The sequence below is a fragment of the Somniosus microcephalus genome, chromosome 14 (genome assembly GCF_052327205.1).
Source record: "Somniosus microcephalus isolate GS21.2 chromosome 14, FLI_Smic_1.0, whole genome shotgun sequence".
Classification (NCBI taxonomy): domain Eukaryota; kingdom Metazoa; phylum Chordata; class Chondrichthyes; order Squaliformes; family Somniosidae; genus Somniosus; species Somniosus microcephalus.
Window position 1 is genome coordinate 65675198 of NC_141000.1, and position 20031 is coordinate 65695228.

At 44.0% G+C, this 20031-nt stretch overlaps 1 protein-coding gene across 3 annotated transcripts in view; it reads left to right on the top strand.

Moving 5' to 3' along the window:
- LOC147107521 (OX-2 membrane glycoprotein-like) overlaps positions 1-20031 on the top strand; it is a 63458-nt gene that overhangs the window by 29399 nt on the left and 14028 nt on the right. Inside the window, exons 4-5 of one of the 3 annotated variants that reach the window (XR_015080825.1) lie at positions 3666-3987; positions 4855-4933. Coding sequence is in view for 2 of the 3 variants with exons in the window: in XM_086006593.1 (XP_085862719.1) it covers positions 4855-4962; positions 9123-9256 (242 nt within the window). In the remaining variant the exon portion in view is untranslated. Of the gene's footprint in view, positions 1-3665; positions 3988-4854; positions 4963-9122; positions 9942-20031 lie in introns of those variants that run through there. The other 2 variants (XM_086006593.1, XM_086006594.1) reach the window with 2 other exon arrangements.

A 20031-nucleotide genomic window follows, 5' to 3' on the forward strand; every position in this document is an offset into this window, starting at 1 on the left:
GTGGAAGGGAGGTGGAGGAACAAATATACAGACAAATGAGAGATATGAGTAAAAAATATAGAATAATAATCATGGGGGATTTCAATTACCCCGATATTAATTGGATAGTAGAGGTAGGTAAAAGGGATAAGGGAATGGAGTTCCTACAATGTCTACAAGACTCCTTTCTAACCTAATATGGAAAAAGCCCAACAAGGGAGGATTCACAATTGGATCTAGTTATGGGCAATGAACCAGAGCAGATAAGAGAAGTAAAAGTAGGGAAACATATAGGCAATAGTGACCATAATATAATACAATATGCTTTAAGATGATTCTAGAGAAGGACATAAGTATGACAAAAACCAGGTTAATAGATTGGAGAAAAGTTGATTTTGAGGGGCTGAGAATAGAACTTGGGAAGATAAAATGGGCAACAATCCTGGCAAACAATGATGTAGAACGAAAATGGGAAACATTTAAAACAGTGTTCAACAGAGTGCAGGAAAAATATATTCTGCTAAAAGGAAAGAACAAACTAAACACTAATGAGACTCCATAGATGAATAAAGACATAAGCGAACAATTGATGGTAAGGAAAAAGGCATAAATTAAGTATATAGACAGCAGAGGAGTGCATGATAAGAGAGAATTTGAAGGGATTAGGAGAGAAGTCAAAAAAACAATTAGGAAGGCAGAGAAGAACTATGAAATTAAATTATCAAGGAACATAAAACAAAATAGTAAAATATTTTAGAGGCACATCAATAAAAAAAGGAAGGTTGGTATGGGAATAGGGCAATTAAGAGATAGACAGGATAATACCACAGGTAACAATAGGGAGATGGCAGAAATATTAAATCATTATTTCGCTTCAGTATTTACCAGGGAGATAGAACAGGTGGACATGACATTGGATGATGAGATGAGTAATGAGATAAGTGCATTTAAAATAAAAAAGGGATATATTAAATAAATTAATCAAACTCAAAGAGGATAAAACCCCTGGTCCGGATGGATTGTATCCATGCATTTTAAAAGAATCTAGGGAAGAGATAGCAGAGGCATTACTACACATATTTAATAATTCATTAGAAAAAGATGTAGTGCCAGAGGACTGGTGGATAGCTAACATAATAATACCTATATTTAAGAAGGGGGATAGAACATGTCCAGGGAATTATAGACCAGTCAGCTTAACATCGGTGGTAGGAAAAATAATGGAATCCCTACTAAAGGAGAAAATAGAAGAACATCTAGAAACGAAAAGTATAATAATGAATAGTCAGCATGGATTTCAAAAGGGAAAATCTTGCTTGACCAACCTTATTGAATTTTTTGAAGAGGTAACAGAGAGAATAGACAATGGTAACATAGTAGATGTAATTTATCTAGATTTTCAAAAGGCCTTCGATAAGGTACCCCATAATAGACTAATGAATAAGGTCAGAGAATGCGCAGCCAGGGGACAAGTAGTAGAATGGATTGCTGGCTGGCTTCAGGACAGAAAGCAGAGAGTGGGAGTAAAGGGTCGCTATTCACAGTGGCAGAAGGTGGGTAGTGGTGTTCCACAAGGATCAGTGCTGGGACCACTGCTGTTCACAATTTACATTAATGATTTAGACTTTGGAATCAAAAAGACAATTTCTAAATTTGTGGATGATACCAAATTGGGGGGGGATAGTCAATACTGAGGAGGACTGCAACAAATTACAGGAGGACATTAATAAATGGGCAGAATGGGCAAATAATTGGCAAATGAAGTTCAACACAGATAAATGTGAGGTATTACATTTTGGTAGGAAGAATAGTGTGGTGTATGTAACCTGTTCCACCTTAAGAGAACTACTTTAAGAGATGTACTATCTCTTGGCTGCTGTATACTGTAATACCGGTGGTGACCACACCGGTATATAAGTGTTGTGTAGGGATTTGCTGGGCAGTTCAGCCCTGACCTCCGAATAGTAAAGACCTGTTAAAAGTTATTCTTGTTGTCTGTGTCCAGTGATTGATCCTAAACATAACTGGGACACACAGACTCAACAAATAGGGAGGTCACTTATCATTTGGAGGGTGCAAGTCTAGGTGGGGTAGAGGAACAAAGGGACCTCGGAGTACAAATACACAAATCAGTAAAAGTTGCGCCACAGGTTATCAAGGCCATAAAAAAAAGCAAACCAAGCACTAGGGTTTATTTTTAGAGGGATAGAATTGAAAAGTAGGGAAGTTATGCTAAAACTGTATCGAACCTTGGTTAAGAACATAAGAACATAAGAAATAGGAGCAGGAGTAGGCCATACGGCCCCTCAAGCCTGCTCCGCCATTCAATAAGATCATGGCCGATCATCGACCTCAACTCCACTTTCCCGCCCAATCTTCATATCCCTTGATTCCCCTAGAGTCCAAAAATCTATCTATCTCAGCCTTGAATATACTCAAAGACTCAGCATTCACAACCCTCTGGGGCAGAGAATTCCAAAGATTCACAACCCTCTGAGTGAAGGAATTCCTCCTCATCTCAGTCTTAAATGGCCTACCCCTTATCCTGAGACTATGCCCTTTTAGTTCTAGACACTCCAGCCAGGGGAAACAACCTCTCAGCATCTACCCTGTCAAACCCCTCAGAATCTTGTATGTTTCAATGAGATCACCTCTCATTCTTCTAAATTCCAGAGAGTATAGGCCCATTCTACACAATCTCTCATCATAGGAGAGCCCTCTCATCCCAGCAATCAATCTAGTGAACTTTTGTTGCACCGCCTCCAAGGCAAGTATATCTTTCCTTAGATAGGGAGACCAACACTGTGCACAGTACTCCAGGTGTGGTCTCACCAAGGCCCTGTACAATTGTAGCAAGACTTCCTTACTCTTATACTCCAACCCCCTTGCAATTAAGGCAAGCATGCCATTTACCTTTCTTATTGCTTGCTGTACCTGCATGCTAGCTTTCCGTGTTTCTTGCACGAGGACACCCAAATCTCTCTGAACACCAACATTTGAAAGTTTCTTGCCATTTAAAAAATATTCTGTTTTTCTATTCTTCCTACCAAAGTGAGTAACCTCACATTTCCCTACATTATACTCCATCTGCCACCTTACTGCCCACTCACTTAGTTTATCCATATCCCTTTGCAGACTCTTTGGGGGAAAAATTTAGTTGTTTGCGCCTCCCGTTAGCGCCTTAAGAGGGTGCCAAGTGGGGCGCAAAGCAACTAGCGCCCGGGCGCAGCGATGTTTGCGCCGCTCGCAAAATTAACTAGACATTTTGTGGCGGCGCTAAACACTACCGTCATGATCTCCTGCGCCGGCAGATCATGACATCAGTAGAGTGCGCAACGCCCCGTTAGTGTCCCGGACCGGAAATTGGGTGGCGCCCCCTGCCTTACTGCCTGCCGCTAGCAACAACAGGTTGAGGGGAGTGTTATGCTGTCAGAAAGGGACTAGGGGAGTGCTATTTAAAGGCGACCACTTCCTGCCTTTTTTTGTCGGTGACATTTTTGCACCACGCATTCTGAGAGAGAGAGAGAGACTTGTGGAAAGAGTCAACGCTGTGTGAAGGAGTTTTGGGTACTGAGCAGCACTTTGCAGGTTGATTTTTGATTTGACCTTCCTTGTATCGATTTAGAAGAGACTATGGGGTCTGCACTCTGAGCTTTTTCCCTGGTTCTCTCCATTGTTCTTTCCAGCAGATTTGATGTACAGGTCTCTCCCGGCTGAGATTCAGGCCGAGATTCAAGGCTGCAATGAGCAGGATGTGGATGGAGAGCAAGATCAACCCTCCCCTTTAAGATAAAAGCAGAAAATGCAGGAGAAACTCAGCAGGTCAAGCAGCATCTGTGAAGAGAGAAACAGAGTTAACGTTTCAGGTCGATGACCATTCGTCAGAACTCCCCTTTAAGAATTGGACGGTGCCAGTGTGTTTGTGTTCCACTGCTAACTAACATCACATGAGCTTCGCCAGCGCTCTGAGGTAGCGCCTCGCTCCTCGGCCTTAGCGCCTTAAGAGAGGTGTGTAGCGCCTGACTTAGCGCTCCAATCGCCTCCAGGGGTGATAAAAGCCAAGTTTGCTGTCGGAGGCGATAATTAGCGCCAGGCTCTAAACTTTGCGCACCGCCAATAATGGCGCCCCCTTTGTGTTCCCCACACAGCTTACTGTCCCACCTAGCTTTGTAAGCTTAGACCACACTTAGAGTACTGCGTGCAGTTCTGGTCGCCATATTATAAAAAGGATATAGAGGCACTAGAGAGGGTGCAGAGAAGATTTACAAGGATGATACCAGAAATGTGAGGGTATACGTATCAGGAAAGGATGAACAGACTGGGTCTCTTTTCTCTTGAAAAAAGAAGGCTGAGGGGTGACCTAATAGAGGTCTTTAAAATTATGAAAGGTTTTGATAGAGTGGATACAGAGAGAATGTTTCCACTTGTGGGGAAGAGCATAACTAGAGGCCATCAATATAAGATAGTCACCAAGAAATCCAATAGGGAATTCAGAAGAAACTTCTTTACCCAAAGTGTGGCGAGAATGTGGAACTCGTTACCACAGGGAGTGGTTGAAGTGAATAGTATAGATGCATTTAAGGAGAGGCTGGACAAGCATATGAGGGAGAAGGGAATAGAGGGTTAAGCTGATAGATTTAGATGAGGAAAGATGGGAGGCGGCTCGAGTAGAGCATAAATGCCAGCATGGACTGGTTGGGCCAAATGGCCTGTTTCTGTGCCGTATAGCCTATGTAATCCTATGTAATCGCTCAGAACCAGGACTATCTGATCCAAAGTCATACTTAACAATCCTACAAACAGAAAGAAACAACACAAGGATTTAATCCAAGTTTTTACAAAAGTTATTAATATTTCCCTTTTGTGTCTCTGCAGCACACACATCGCAGAACCGTATATGGATTATTTTAGTACTGGTAGCAATTCTGGTAGTTATATTCATATTCAGTTTCTATTGCTACAAAAAGAGGATATACCAGAAAGGTAAGGAAACTTTATTGTTTTACACAATGGCCCAGAATTTGCTGGAGCAACTCACAGCGTGCCCGTTTGTTAGATTGTTTCCCTCATTCTTCAGCTTGAAAAATGTTTGCGGCGCAAATTGCTGGAAGTGCGAGCTGATAATGGTGCAGCGAGGGCAACGGGACATCTGGGACCAACAGTCTATCTCCTTAACCAATGAGATTTAAGGATAGAGAAAGAAACAGAAATGACAGAGAAGGAAATAGGTTGAATTAGAGTCAAACTAGATAAAGAGAAATAAAGAGAGGCAAAGCAAGATTGGATTAAGAGAGAGAGAGTGTAGGGGGGCATCTTTTCCGTGGTTTACGGTAATTTACCTTCCTTTACCTGGTTTACGGTAATTCACCTGGTCAGGCAGCCTTTTGCTACTACACTCTGACCAATCCCAAGCAGCGGTTTTGAATCGCTAATCCCACCCTTCCAGTTCTGACTGGAGGACTTATAATTAATGATATATATTAAAACGGACAACTGGTCTGGATGTGAGAAAGTCAAACTTTATTAAACTAAAGAAAACTACATCACACGATTTTAGTAATCACTGTACAATTGCTTAAATGGCGGAAGACAGACGGCAAAATGAGGGATAAATGGCTTCAATGTTAATTAAACAATCTTAGCAATTTCCCTTAAATTACCACCCCCCTTTAACTCCTTACTAGATTGCCTTGCTGAGGAGTCAGAAACCTGCTCACCTGTGGTCCAAGGGTATAAGAGAGAGATAGCTTCTCAGGAGCTATCTTTATATCCTGCCAGCTCCTGCTGTTTGGTGCTGAAAGGGTCTGTGTGCAAATTGGTGCCCAAAAGTTCGAATACACAAGAGAAAGGCTATGATTGCCTGCTTCAGAGTGGTATGAATGTGTCTACATTCTGGGGCTGAAATGTTCCCGCCCACATCTGGAGTTTAATGGGTGATTCAAAAACCCATTCATTCCTTATCAAAGTCCTTGCCGTAGTTTCGATGTGTCCCATTATGTGTAAGTGGTGTTGAATGGGGTTGGATTTCTGTGTAAACAGAAGCCCTTTGTTCTGCGGTTCCCTGAAACCGCAGCCTGAGTGCTATGTCAACAAGACAGCAGTTTCAATAAATAAACATCGATTGTCAGCAGGGAAGGGAAATCCCCTTTGATTGACAGAATCTGACTGCCACTGTTTGATCCTCCCACTTACACAGACACTTCGAGCTGCTTCTTTTGTCCTTTTGGCCAAGCTTTTCTGATGGCCATTTTCAAACCCCTCTGCAATTTACACAGTTCGAAACTCAGAGGTACCATTTTGATCTTAAAGTCCTGATGTTGTCCAAGAGTTCTGGGTATGCTTTTAAAACATTGTCCAACCCAGAGACAATTCAAGTCACACAATTCTTCATCCACGATGTGGACCAATATTTTCCAATCTTCAGGGATTTAGGGGATTTTTGCGAACCCCTACAAGAGAGAAAAAAGAGGCAGAAAATTTTTTAAGAACAACTTTTAAAAATTTAGAATTTTAAAAACCTCTGGGAACAATTTACTACCTGCAAGAATGAAACTTCACAGTTCCATTTGTTCCCTACCTGGGCTGAGGGAGGTTAAGTGGCATTGCAGGAACATAAATCTCATCATTAAAAGGGTTCTTACATTGTGGAGTATCAGCCCTAGCTTTCTGCAGTGAGTTTAATTCATTTTAACAGCACAAATGCAGTAATTTCTTGAAACTCACTGGGAGATTGACGGCAAGCTCCTGTTTTCACGAGGCTAATGGCAGAGCAGGCGGGAAGTCAGCAGGAATCATTTGGCCGTGGTCCTCTTGCGGGTTTCTTGTGTTCAGGAAGTGGGGAAGAGTCTGTGGCAGAGGTGGCCTAAGCTTTCTTTATGTCCAGGGTTTGATGTCTCTCATGATTGGGTTATAGAATGGCATGCAGCTGTTGTTGAAGCTATTTCAACACCATTCATGAAGCACGTATGTCACCTATTTTCCCTTCCTATGTGTGATACTTTACACTTGTCCGAGTTAAATTTGATCCACCATTGTTCTGCCTATTTATATATTTTGTTCAACTCATTTTGTAATTTCTGAGCTGTCTCCTCCATATTCACTACTCCTCCTAAAGATATCAAGTTATTCAACCTATGCAATGACCTCTTCAAAGTAAAGTGGTGCCTACTTTAGAATGCCGATCAATGTTGTTCTCAGTACTCCATGTGGAGCCCAACTGCAGGAGGAAATTATAAAGGAAGCAGTGTTATTGCTGTGATAATTATAGATCTCAGTAATTACAAAGGGACTTTACTGCATGAGCATGCCTGTTCAAAGCTGTATCTGCCTTCTGGTTATTTTTGCCGGAGAAGTCGCAGTCAGATAGTTTAAACATTTCAGTAAACAGCAAGGAATATATTTAACTACTTCAGTCAGAATTATGTAACTTAGTAAGAATCCAGTCAGGGCGGGAAGTGGCGGAAATTCATATTGCCCAGAGACCGCCTGCCAAGACCAGGTAAGTGGTGTGATCGGTTGTCCCACAGGAGTCCCTGTGATTGGGAGAGGGCAGTGCGAGATAGTGGCAGGCGAGTCCTTTATAAACTCTGTTATTCAAATTGCTAGGTGACCCTGTCTGCAGCTTTAATATCTACTAATTATTTACATACTTTCTGTTTAAGTTTAACTATTAATGATGATAATTTTGAAGTCAATAAACAATTGTTAGTGCATGACTTGTCTGTTTTCTCCTTTTGATAAATTGAAAAGAATAGGTTAGGAGCAGGAGTAGGCCATTTGGCCCTTCGAGCCTTTTCAATAAGATCATGGCTGATCTTCTACCTCATCTCCACTTTCCTGCACTATCCCCATATCCCTTGATTCCCTGAATATTCAAAAATTATATCAGTGCTGTATTGTTGAACTCTATAGTGATCTGAATGACATCTTCTGTTGGTAGCTGAAATAATCCAGTGGTAGAGAAATTGAGTGTAGTTTTCAATTTCATTGAGAATGACCTTCGAATGTTGTTGCTTGGCTGCAGGTCTTGTTCCAGTAAGTGGCACTGGCCTGAAGTCGTATCCCTGTTAAGGCAAAGCCTACTTTCACAATATTTGTCACTGAGATCTTGGTATGAGACATGTCAGCAGTATTCACACAGTAGTCACCAAGTAGTCCTGAAAATCTGCCTCACATGGCCTTGAACCATCCAGGCTATGATTTTCTTCTTTTGCTGTTCTTCCCGCTAGAGATTGTCAGACTCGATGGGGCAGCCATGCTTCAGAATCCTCTTTGTTTAGGCAGTATCTGTTGTACTACTCACTAGCCCTGACAGTTCCCTTTTGTGCTTTAACAGCAGCTTTAAATGGGAGGAATGAACACAAAGTGAAAATTAAATCATGCTGAATTAACTTGCACATTCCACATGAATTACCAAGCAACTAACAAGCAAATACAACCTTAACACCAGGTCGATGAGTTAACATGCATTGGAAATAATTGGTCCCAGGAGCATGTGGACAAAAGTCCCAGAAGCAGCAGAAACAAACTGGGAGCCAGTGGATCAGCTCCCATTGTATTTCTCACTCAAGTCTGCCTGAGTTAGGCTCTCCTAACTTAAGTGGTAAATCTAGGCTGTGAAGTATGGCCACTTGTATGATGCTGCAGCCAGGAAATGAGAGAAGAAAATTGGGAATAGATGGAAATGAGCGTTTTATTTAGCAGAGTTTAATTAACTTTTTGTTGTGTTATTGAGCAGCTCACAAAAACAATAGAAGGAAAAATGTGCAGAGAGTGAATATCAGATATTGTACTGGTTCACTTCTATACTGTTTAGAATTAGTGACTCGCACTTCTTTGAAAAGCCCCCCTACAGAAACCCCATCAAGGTTGAATGAGCTATCGTCTGTCCCCCCACTGGGGAAACTAGTTGGAGCGGATGGTTATATTGGGGGAAATTCTATAAAAACTCTCGAGAGACTCTGGAAGCAAAAGTTAAAGGGGAATGCCTTGGGACTGTAACCAGTTTTCAACCGTTATATTAACGTATTAAAGTGTAGTTATTATTGTATAGTCTCAGTTTGCTACTATTACATAAAGACTCACCATTAACTAACATTGAAAATATGTTAAAGTAAGATTATCCCTTCACTTGGTTTCCCCAGAATGTGATCCAGCAGTGTGTGGAGGATGTCAAGTGAAAAAGAGTACCAGCCAATTACACAACCACATATCAAAAACACCTCCTTTGGAGCAATACAAAAGAATAGTGGAGAAGCATATCCAAGAAGGGCTGTAGATGTACTAATATATTTTCTGAAATGCTTTCAGAGGATCTTGTTATTCAAAATAGAAACATAAACTACTGACGCTCAGCACTATTTCTTTCAGATGATGTTAGATGTTGTATTAACAAAAGAAAAGACTTATTTAATTTTTTTCTAGCAGGCATAAGGTTGAAAGATTGTACTTGTGTGTGAACTTTGCGAGGCTCCATTCTGGGTAAGAGCCCCACTTAACATGGGCGCAGGTTAGAGAATCAATCACGGGGATCAGTGTGCTCGATTAGTGGGACTCCCGATTTTCCTGGCATTCATTTTAATGATCGGGATTACCACGAATCAGGCACCAGACCAACTCATCGGATTCTCTCATTTGTGTTCTCATCGAGCAAGTCCTCATGCCAGGTGCAGAGTCTTGCAAAACATAAAAAAAGTGATTTAAAGAGTGTTTTATTAGTGTGTTGGTGTTGTGTCAATTGTCCTATTGAATATGGAGTATTCTTAACTTGCCTCTTCCTTTCCCCTCCCTTCTTTGTTATTATAATAATTTGCAAGAGATGAACGCTCAGAGACAGGTGCAAGATTGTATGTTATGTTCAAGAATTAATTATTATCAAACTCTGTTCTCTCAATGTGTTTTTATTTTCTCTTTTTCATTTGTTATTAGCTTTATTATGTTGAATAAACTGCAGTTTTGACACATCCGTTGTATGTTATAGGTTTAAATTCAAAAGAAACCCTTTAGATTAATTAGGCTTTCACAATGGTAAGAAATGTTAAAAGAAACTGTTTTATTTAAAAGTTATTTACAAAGGATTAGTTTAGTTCTTAGAGTTGTAATGCGCATTTTTCCTGGGGGGACCTGTGCCCAGGTGCAACATGCCCAAACTACCTTGTCCCTGTTCAAATTTATGGACACCCATATATGGGGCGGCCAGGTCATTAACATGGTGTAGGCACACTCCCTGTGTAGGCTCACCCACTAGCAGAGCTTAACACAAGGAAGCAGGAGCAGAAACAGGAATGCCCATCGAACTCTTGAGGCCTTCTGGTTGTTGTTACACAACTGCCAGCTTCCTGGGGCACTACTGAATACCAGGGCCCATGGATGTAACCAGAGGCAATTGAAGTGAACAGTTGGGAATGCCCTCTCCCTCATTACCAAAGCTTTTCCCCTCTGGGGAAGTCTTGGAGATTCTGGGGCAATGTAAAGATGGCAGAGAACTGGCAAAACTCTGCCTTCTCATTTTCCTGAAATTTGTGCCTGGGGAATAGGCAGTCCCAGGGAGAAATGGTCATGAAACAGGCGCATTATCTCTTTATTATTTGACTCCCGTGCAGTACTGAGTGATTGTTGCACTGTTGGAGGTGCCGTCTTTCGGAAAGGAGCATAAACTGGAAGGATGGTCTAAGTGACATCTACTGGTGGTTGGCACACATTCAAAGGAATTCTGCCCAATGCAACTTATGCCAGCTTCATTTTTCATTCTTGCAGCTTCTTCCATCTTCTGATAGAGATGTTTTGAGGTAGTTTTCAGCTCTTTATATTTTCTCAGCGCCTTAGAAACCACATTCACACACTGGATAGCGTCCGCAATTCTGAGGCCACATTGGTTTTCAGATAATGGTTGTCAGTTCTAAACACCTGCATTGTGCAGTTCCACAAAATAAGGTGTTTCCCTAAATTGTACCTACTCTCAGTAAATGGCAATTTTTAGAAGTTTACTGCATACCATGGAAAATAAATTTTTTCTATGGAGGTCTGAGGGCACATGACTATTTTTGACATTTAATTTGGTGCAATTTCCAGGATTTTGGAGTACACTTTTTGTATATAAGTGTGCATAAATTCATTATGATGTGCATACTATGTCATGATATGTAAAAACACATTATACAATTAAAACGCATAAAATATGCTCCCCTGATGACTCAGTGATTTTATCCAGTGAATAGCTGAGCTAATGTAGATCAGGAAGGGTAACCAGCCCACCATCCTGCAGTCAGTCCACCATCCTGTGTCCAGCCAATCACCACCAGCAGCCGACAAAAATACAGCCACCTACCACCAGTACCCAGGCACCACCAACACAAGGAAGCAGGAGCAGAAACAGAAATGCCCATCGAACATGGGGCCTTCTGGTTGTTGTTACACAATTGCCAGCTTCCTGGGGCACTACTGAATACCAGGGCCCATGGATGTAACCAGAGGCAATTGAAGTGAACAGTTGGGAATGCCCTCTCCCTCATTACCAAACATTACCAACGAGAGGTCAGCAAACAACAGCAGTCAGCAATCAGAAGCATTCAATCCATAACCAGTAGCCAGCTACCAGACGCCAACCATCCACCAACAGCAGCCAGCCAGAGCAGTCAAACTATAGCTTGCTACCAAGACAAAGATGGAGGCCTTGGGAGTGGAGGGGGGAAGAGAGAAAGGATGGAAGTTGGAGGCCTGAGGGAAAGTATGGAATCTTAATTTGTGGAACATGTTGAAAAACAGACTGCAAAACAATTAACTGCTACAATTGTAATAGAAACATAGAAGATAGGAGCAGGAGTAGGCCATTCGGCCCCTCGAGCATGTTCCGCCATTTAATAAGATCATGGCTGATCATCCAAATTCAGTACCCTGTCCCTGCTTTCTGCCCATATCCCTTGATCCCTTTAGCCTTAAGTACTGGCAATACAGAAAACAGCCTGGTGAATAAACCCGAGTGCATGTTGTGAAGAACAGAGATTGTACAAATGTACCATCATCAGACCAGAAAGGGATCTTTAAAGCAAGACTTCTGAAACTAGACAGAATAAACAAACCTTTTATCCCTTCCCCCATAGCCTATGCTGCCTCTCTGTTTATCACCCAGCCATCTAACACTGTGTCCCTCTCTTCCCACCTCTGCCCACAGCCACCACCCCCCCCCCACCCTCCACGCCAGGGCTACTCCCGGGCTCTTCACTCCCTCTTCCAGCAGCCTACCCGAATCCCGCTACGGCACCCAGTGTCAGTCCCGCACCCACCCCCCGCCCCTCCACACCAGCCGCTACTCCCGGGCTCTTCACTCTCCCTCTTCCAGCAGCCTACCCGAATCCCGCTGCAGCACCCAGTGTCAGTCCCGCACCCACCCCCCGCCCCTCCACACCAGCCGCTACTCCCGGGCTCTTCACTCCCTCTTCCAGCAGCTTGCCTGAATCCTGCTACGGCACCCAGTGTCAGTCCCGCACCCACCCTCCGCCCCTCCACACCAGCCGCTACTCCCGGGCTCTTCACTCTCCCTCTTCCAGCAGCCTACCCGAATCCCGCTGCAGCACCCAGTGTCAGTCCCGCACCCACCCCCGCCCCTCCACACCAGGGCTACTCCCGGGCTCTTCACTCTCCCTCTTCCAGCAGCCTACCCGAATCCCGCTGCAGCACCCAGTGTCAGTTCCACTTAACCCTCTACCCAAGAGCCACTGTTGCTGCCATTGAGCCCCGCTGGCGCCACTAAAAGCGGAAATAAGAAAGGGGGAAAAATTTGGTTGCTTTGCGCCTCCTGTTAGCGCCCAGAGGGAGCGCTAATGGGCGCAATGCACCTAGTGCCCGGGCGCGACGCCGCTATCGCCTCCCGTGAAATTCAGCGGGAGGTTAGCAGCGGCGGTAGCCGGTAGCACCCTGCGGCGTTGCGCCTCCGGTGATGCACTCCGACCGCAATCTTGGCTCGTGCCCCCTGACCTACCGCCAGACGCTATGTTCGACAGGGTTAAGGTGCCATGTTTGCGGCTGGGGCGACGCAAATTAATGGGCAGGTGCCGGGCAGCCATTTTTTTGGGCCGCCTGCCAGCACCTGCTCCCTCTCGCCTCAAGCAGGGTGCTGGCTGCGATCGGTCAGCCCGGCACTAGGCCCCTCCCTTTTAATCAGCAGGGAGGACTGCAGTACCGTGGTGCTACGTGCCAACGTGCGTGGCGTTGCTGCACATAACACCGCGATATTTAATGGGAGCGCTCCAAGAGTGAGGGGGAGCGCTTCCAGTAGCGCTGGCGCTCCCATTCAATTTTGGGCGCAGGGACGCTAACTTTTTCAGGGTGCTAAAAGTAGCGCCCCGGCGAAGTTAGCGTCCCAAAGGGGGTGTGACCCAATTTTTCCCCCAAAGACTTGCATTTATATAGCACTTTTCACAACCTCAGGATGTTCCAAAGTGCTTTACAGTACTTTTGAAGTGTAGTCACTGTTGTAATGTAGGAAACGCGGCAGCCAATTTGCACACAACAAGGTTCCATAAATAACAATGAGATAATGACCAGTTTTATTTTTAGTGATGTTGGTTGAGGGATAATTATTGGCCAGGAACACCAGGGACAACTCCCTTGCTCTTCTTTGAATAGTGCTGTGGGATCTTCTATGCCTACCAGAGAGGGAAGACGGGGCCTCAGTTTAATGTCTCATCCGAATGACAGCACCTCCAACAGTATAGCACTCCCTCAGTACTGCACTGGGAGTGTCCGCCTGGATTATGAGCTCAAAACTCTGGAGTGGGACTTGTAACCACAACCTTCTGACTCAGAGTGCCACCACTAAGCCATGGCTGACATGTCTGCAATCATTTCTACCTTTATGGTGACAGCAACAGACTCAATAGATCTTACAGTGGGACTTTGGTAGGGGTGGTGCAGGACGGCTTTGACTCCAGTATCCTGGCGGCCAGTTAACAAGCATATGTCACCGTTTCTGGCTCCCCAGAAGTGAGTACATGCTCATCAACAAAAATTTTAATTGGGTATATGCTGTGTATCCATCTACATAACAATAGTGACTGGACTTCAGCAGTAATGCATTGGTTGTATCAGGACATCATGAGAACTACATCCCTTTTTCCTATTTCAGAAATATTAGTACTACCGGAATTGTTATTTTGTTTCTGTCATTTGTTTTTGCTTCATATTTTGTAAAATCACCTTCAGCCTTACTGCAATTTTTTTGTGGGTCCATCTGGGATATTTGCATATTTGCAGAAGGTTTAAACCCTGTGTGGAAATTCAAAATTATTTTCAGAAAGCAGAACCTTTTTTCACTTCAGGGCACTTCCTGAAAATATGATAGAGTGAATTACAAGAAGTGTTATGGGCTGCTGCTCATTCGATGAGCAGAGTGTGGGTGTAGTAATTTAGGTAGGTAATTTTAATTGCAACTTTTTAGAGTTGTAACAGTAAGCCTCATCCCAATTGGATCTGCTCCACTCCTCTACTCACCACTGATTAATTGGCTACTAGTACTATGGTGTCCTTGTTCAAGCAGAGTCCATATTCATTATTTTAAAAGTCAATTAGATAGTTGCTTAAAACACACAAATAATAAACACTAGGGAGCTACCAGGAGAGTGTGATATGAGAAAATGGCTCACATGGAGAAAAGCACTGGTGCAGACTTGATGCGCTGATTGGCTGATGTCTGCGTTGTTTCAATGATTCTGTGAATTGGAAGGTAAATTTGAGACTTTATAGGATATGTATATAACTACCTAAGGCCAATTAAATCATTTGCTCTCCAGTAAAACTGGCCAAGCAATTGCACTGGTAGCTCCATATTAAATTAAATATGTATTTAATTCTAAACATCTACCAGTATTGTAAAAGGTCATATAGCTGCTGAGAGGTAGTGGGGAACATCTTGCTACTTATAAGACCATTCTTAATAAAATATCTGATTGTCAGCTAATTCAAGAATGTTCATTCACATTGTCAAGACAAGAAGGTGTTTCGATCAATTTACAAAAATATTTTTGGGCACCTATTTGAGGTGCTTCTCAAGATCCTTCCAGCACAGTGGTTACTTAAGCATTCACATCTCATGGTGATGTTACCAGGGTTTGCTGGTGCAGTCTCCTTTGGAAACGGGAGCCTCAATCAGCACGCTATATGCCAAAGCAAGGTAATATGACATGTCTCTGCAGATGCAGGGGTGCTGGACCAGGCAGGAGGGCATGGAGCATCTTTTGGTTAGCCTGACCTGCCCGGCATCACTCCGCAGATTCTCCTCTTCCTCCAAACATGTCAATTTGGAGGATCTCCATTAGTAAAGTGAGCTTGGAGCAAAAGAAAGAATAACAACTGGCACAAAGGCTCATGAAAGTCAAGGTGCCAGCAGGATTTTTTTTTAATTACCAAAAGGACCTTTAAAATGCTTAGAAACACTTGCCATTGACATTCGTGAGCCATTTAGTGGAGGCCCCATCTGAAGGTCCACCATGAGACCGCCACCGTGCTAGGTTTCCTTGGACATGCTGGAGATTTTGGGCCCCCACATGTCAGGCCAAGAACATAAGAGCATAAGAATTAGGAGCAGGAGTAGGCCATTTGGCCCCTCAAGCCTGCTCCACCATTTAATAAGATCATGGCTGATCTTCGACCACAACTCCACTTTCCTGCCCTATCCCCATATCCCTTAATTCCTCTGGAGTCCAAAAATCTATCTCAGCCTTGAATATACTCAAAGACTAAACATCCACAACACTTTGGGGCAGAGAATTCCAAAGATTCACAACCCTCTGAGTGAAGAAATGCCTCCTCATCTCAGTCTTAAATGGGCTACCCCTTATCCTGAGACTATGCCCCCTAGTTCTAGACTCTCCAGCCAGGGGAAACAATTTCTCAGCATCTACCTTGTCAATCCCCCTCAGAATCTTGTATGTTTCAATGAGATCACCTCTCATTCTTCTAAACTCCAGAGTATAGGCCCAATCTACTCAATCTCTCCTCATCGGACAACCGTCTCATCCCAGGGATCAATTTAATGAACCTTCGTTACACCACCTCTAAGGCAAGTATGTTGTTCCTTAAATAAGGAGACCAAAATTGTGCACAGTATTCCAGGTGTGGTCTCACCAGAGCCCTGTACAATTGTAGTAAGACTTCCTTACTCTTGTACTCGAACCCTCTAGCAATAAAGGCCAACATGTCACTTGCCTTCCTAATTGCTTGCTGTACCTGCATGCCAATTCTCTGGCCGGGATTTTACAGGGGTTCAGCGGGTGCGATCGGTGGTGGGTTGGGTGATAACGTTTTTTTGCCAGCGGCCGCATGCCAACCCCAATGTCAGGTCTGTCAGCTCTGAGCAGACCCGACAGGCAGTGGTGGAGGACCTAATTAAAATGATTAGCATCTAGTTGCCAGATGCTTAACAGCCTTTTTTCACTTACCTTTTGTCTTTAACTTCATGACCACGGGATTCCCGCTGTGCACAGACCACGGCTGTCAAGCTGAGGCGTGATTTCAGTGGCCATTGCGCCAGCTGATTACTTGACAGCATCAAATGTACAGTAAAAGCTCCCACCTGACTGATATTCACTTTCCTCAGGCAAAAGCTTTTCCAGCACACATTCTGCAGGCTTTCCACTTTCCAACCACTCTCACCTCATTGGAAGAACTCTCTCACCATTGACAGAATGCTTCTGTCATCTCTACTTCACCTGCCATCTATTCCATCAACATGGGTGTCTTTTATACTCTCTCACCTTAGTCCTCAGAATCCTACCATGATCAGCCCCAAAAACCAGCAGCACCCAGGCACACCAGCAGCACCAAGAACAACACCAACCTTCTCTGCAATTAACTGATGCTGCACAAGACACAGGGCATCAGCACCCGACCACATTGCTGCCCTGGAGGCCAGGGATGGCCTCACCATGGCCAAATTTACTTCACTTGACACTGTACACCCTGGCTGCCACATTATGCGCCAGGTTGGCACCACTCCACACCAACACCATAAAGGATCTCTACAATGCCCAAGCCATTCCTTTTACACTCGTGATCATTGCGGGGGGTACCGTTATGTCTCACCATTCACTGCAACTCACTAAGCCACTTCCAAAGGTGCACACAAATCTGTCCAAGAATGCAAAGTGTTGAAAATAAAGGCTTCAATGTTTGACACCACATTAACAGAAACTTTACATGAAGATTGCATAAAACACCCAAGTGGCTATCCTTGTGTGTTGTTATTTGGTATGATTGCACTAGGATGAGGGTGAGTATGAGGGGTGGCTAGTGAGATGTGGATGTGATAATACAGATAGAGAGGGATGGATGGAGGTCCAAGGTAAGTTGTAAGAAGTCACACGACACCAGGTTATAGTCCAACAGCTTTATTTGAAATCACAAGCTTTCGGAGCGCTGCTCCTTCTTCAGGTGAAGGAGCAGCGCTCCGAAAGCTTGTGATTTCAAATAAAGCTGTTGGACTATAACCTGGTGTCGTGTGACTTCTTACATTTGTCCACCCCAGTCCAACTCCGGCATCTCCACACCAAGGTAAGTTGGTGTGAGTAAGGATGTGCAGGAGTAGGATAGGGAAGGCAGAGTGATGGGGATGTGATGAGAGGCACAGCAGGATGAGGTTGAGTGTGGCTTTGTACTAACATTTTGTGATCTACTGAGATCATTGAAATGTTTGCGGCACTGCAACCAGGCCCTGCTTGTGCCCTCCTCTGCAATGTGCAACCAGGCTGTGTTGATCTCCTGGGGAGGTTTCTTTCACCCATCAGAAGGGAAGAGGACCTGCCTGTGTGCTGTGACTCCCTCCATAAGCATATGGAGGGAGTCATAGGAGAACCTGCGTGCAGCCCTGTGCCGTTGTGCAGTCATTGTCAGTGTTTGCAGCACCTCAATGCTGTAGAACACTGACAGCTGAACTGTCAAAATCAATTTGCGCATGGTCCCTTTAAAAAAAACGGCTGATGACTCGCCATAAAATTACGTCACCAGACCCGCTTCCTCTAATTGGGCCGGGTAACGTGCTAGGCGGGCTTAACAAGTGCAATCAACAGAAAGTCATTTTACACAGCGAGATGGAGCCAGCAACGGGGTCGGGACCCACCACTGACATCGCCTGCCCCAGACCCGCCGAGGTTAGTAAAATCGCGGCCTCTGTGTTTCTTGTACTAGGACACCCAAATCTCTCTGAACACTAATATTTAATAGTTTCTCACCATTTAAAAAATATTCTGTTTTTCTATTCTTCCTACCAAAGTGAATAACCTCACATTTCCCCACATTATACTCTATCTGCCACCTTATTGCCCACTCACTTAACCTGTCTATATCGTTTTGCAGGCTCTTTGCGTCCACCTCACATCTTACTTTTCCACCTAGATTTGTATTGGCAGCAAACTTGGATACATTGCATTTGGTCCCTTCATCTAAGTCATTAATATAGATTGTAAATAGCTGAGGCTCAAGCACTAATCCTTGCAGCATCCCACTAGTTACAGCCTGCCAATCTGAAAATGACCTGTTTATCCCTAATCTCTGTTTTCTGTCCATTAACCAATCCTCTATCCATGCTAGTGTATTACCCCCAACCCCATGGGCCCTTATTTTGTGTAGCAAACTCTTATGTGGCACCTTATCAAATGCCTTTTAGAAATCTAAATATACTACATCCACTGGTTCCCCTTTACCCTGCTAGTTACATCCTCAAAAAACACCAATACATTTGTCAAACATGATTAATCTTTCATAAAACCATGTTGACTCTGCCTAATCATATTATGATTTTCTAAGAACCTTGTTACCACTTCCTTAATAATGGATTAAGAAATGGGGCCGTGCCCTTCCTGCCCCCATTGGACAGGCTAATCACAGATCCACATGCTTCAGATGTAAGCTTCCTGCCCACATAATGGGGCGGGGCTTTAAACTCGAGAGAATTTGGTGCAATTAATTTCTCTTCCAAATTCAATAGATTCTGGAACAGTACCCATGGATTGGAGGGTAGCTAATGTTACCCCACTATTCAAAAAAGGTGGTAGAGAGAAAACGGGGAATTATAGACTGGTAAGCCTGACATCGGTAGTGGGGAGAATGCTAGAGTCCATTATAAAAGATGTAATAGCAGAGCACTTGGAAAACAGTGACAGGATCGGACAAAGTCAACATGGATTTACAAAAGGTAAATCGTGCTTGACTAATCGACTGGAATTTTTTGAGGATGTAACTGGTGAAATAGATAAGGGAGAACCAGTGGATGTGGTGTTTTTGGACTTTCAGAAGGCTTTCGATAAGGTCCCGCATAAGAGATTAGCGTGTAAAGTTAAGGCACATGGGATTGGGGGCAAGGTATTGACTTGGATAGAGAACTGGTTGGCAGACAGAAAGCAAAAAGTTGGAATAAACGGGTCTTTTTCCGAGTGGCAGGCAGTGACTAGTGGGGTACCGCAGGGATCGGCCCTAGGACCGCAGCTATTCATAATATATATTAATGATCTTGATGAGGGAACTAGATGTAATATCTCCAAGTTTGCAGACGACACAAAGCTGGGTGGGCATGTGTGCTGTGAAGGGGATGCCGAGAAACGCCAATATGATTTGGACAGGTTGGGTGATTGGGCAGAAGCATGGCAGATGCAATATAACGTGGATAAATGCGAGGTTATCCACTTTGGTGTCAAAAACAGGAAGGCAGATTATTATCTGAATGGCAATAGATTGGGAGAAGGGGAAGTGCAACGAGACCTGGGTGTCCTTGTGCACCAGTCGCTGAAGGTAAGCATGCAGGTGCAGCAGGCGGTTAAGAAGGCAAATGGCATGTTGGCCTTCGTAGCGAGAGGGTTCGAGTACAGGAACAAGGATGTCTTGCTGCAGTTGTACAGGGCCTTGGTGAGACCACACCTTGAGTATTGTGTGCAGTTTTGGTCGCCTTATCTGAGGAAGGATGTTCTTGCCATGGAGGGAGTGCAGCGAAGATTCACCAGGCTGATTCCTGGGATGGCAGGAATGATGTATGAGGAGAGATTGGATCGATTGGGCTTATACTCGCTG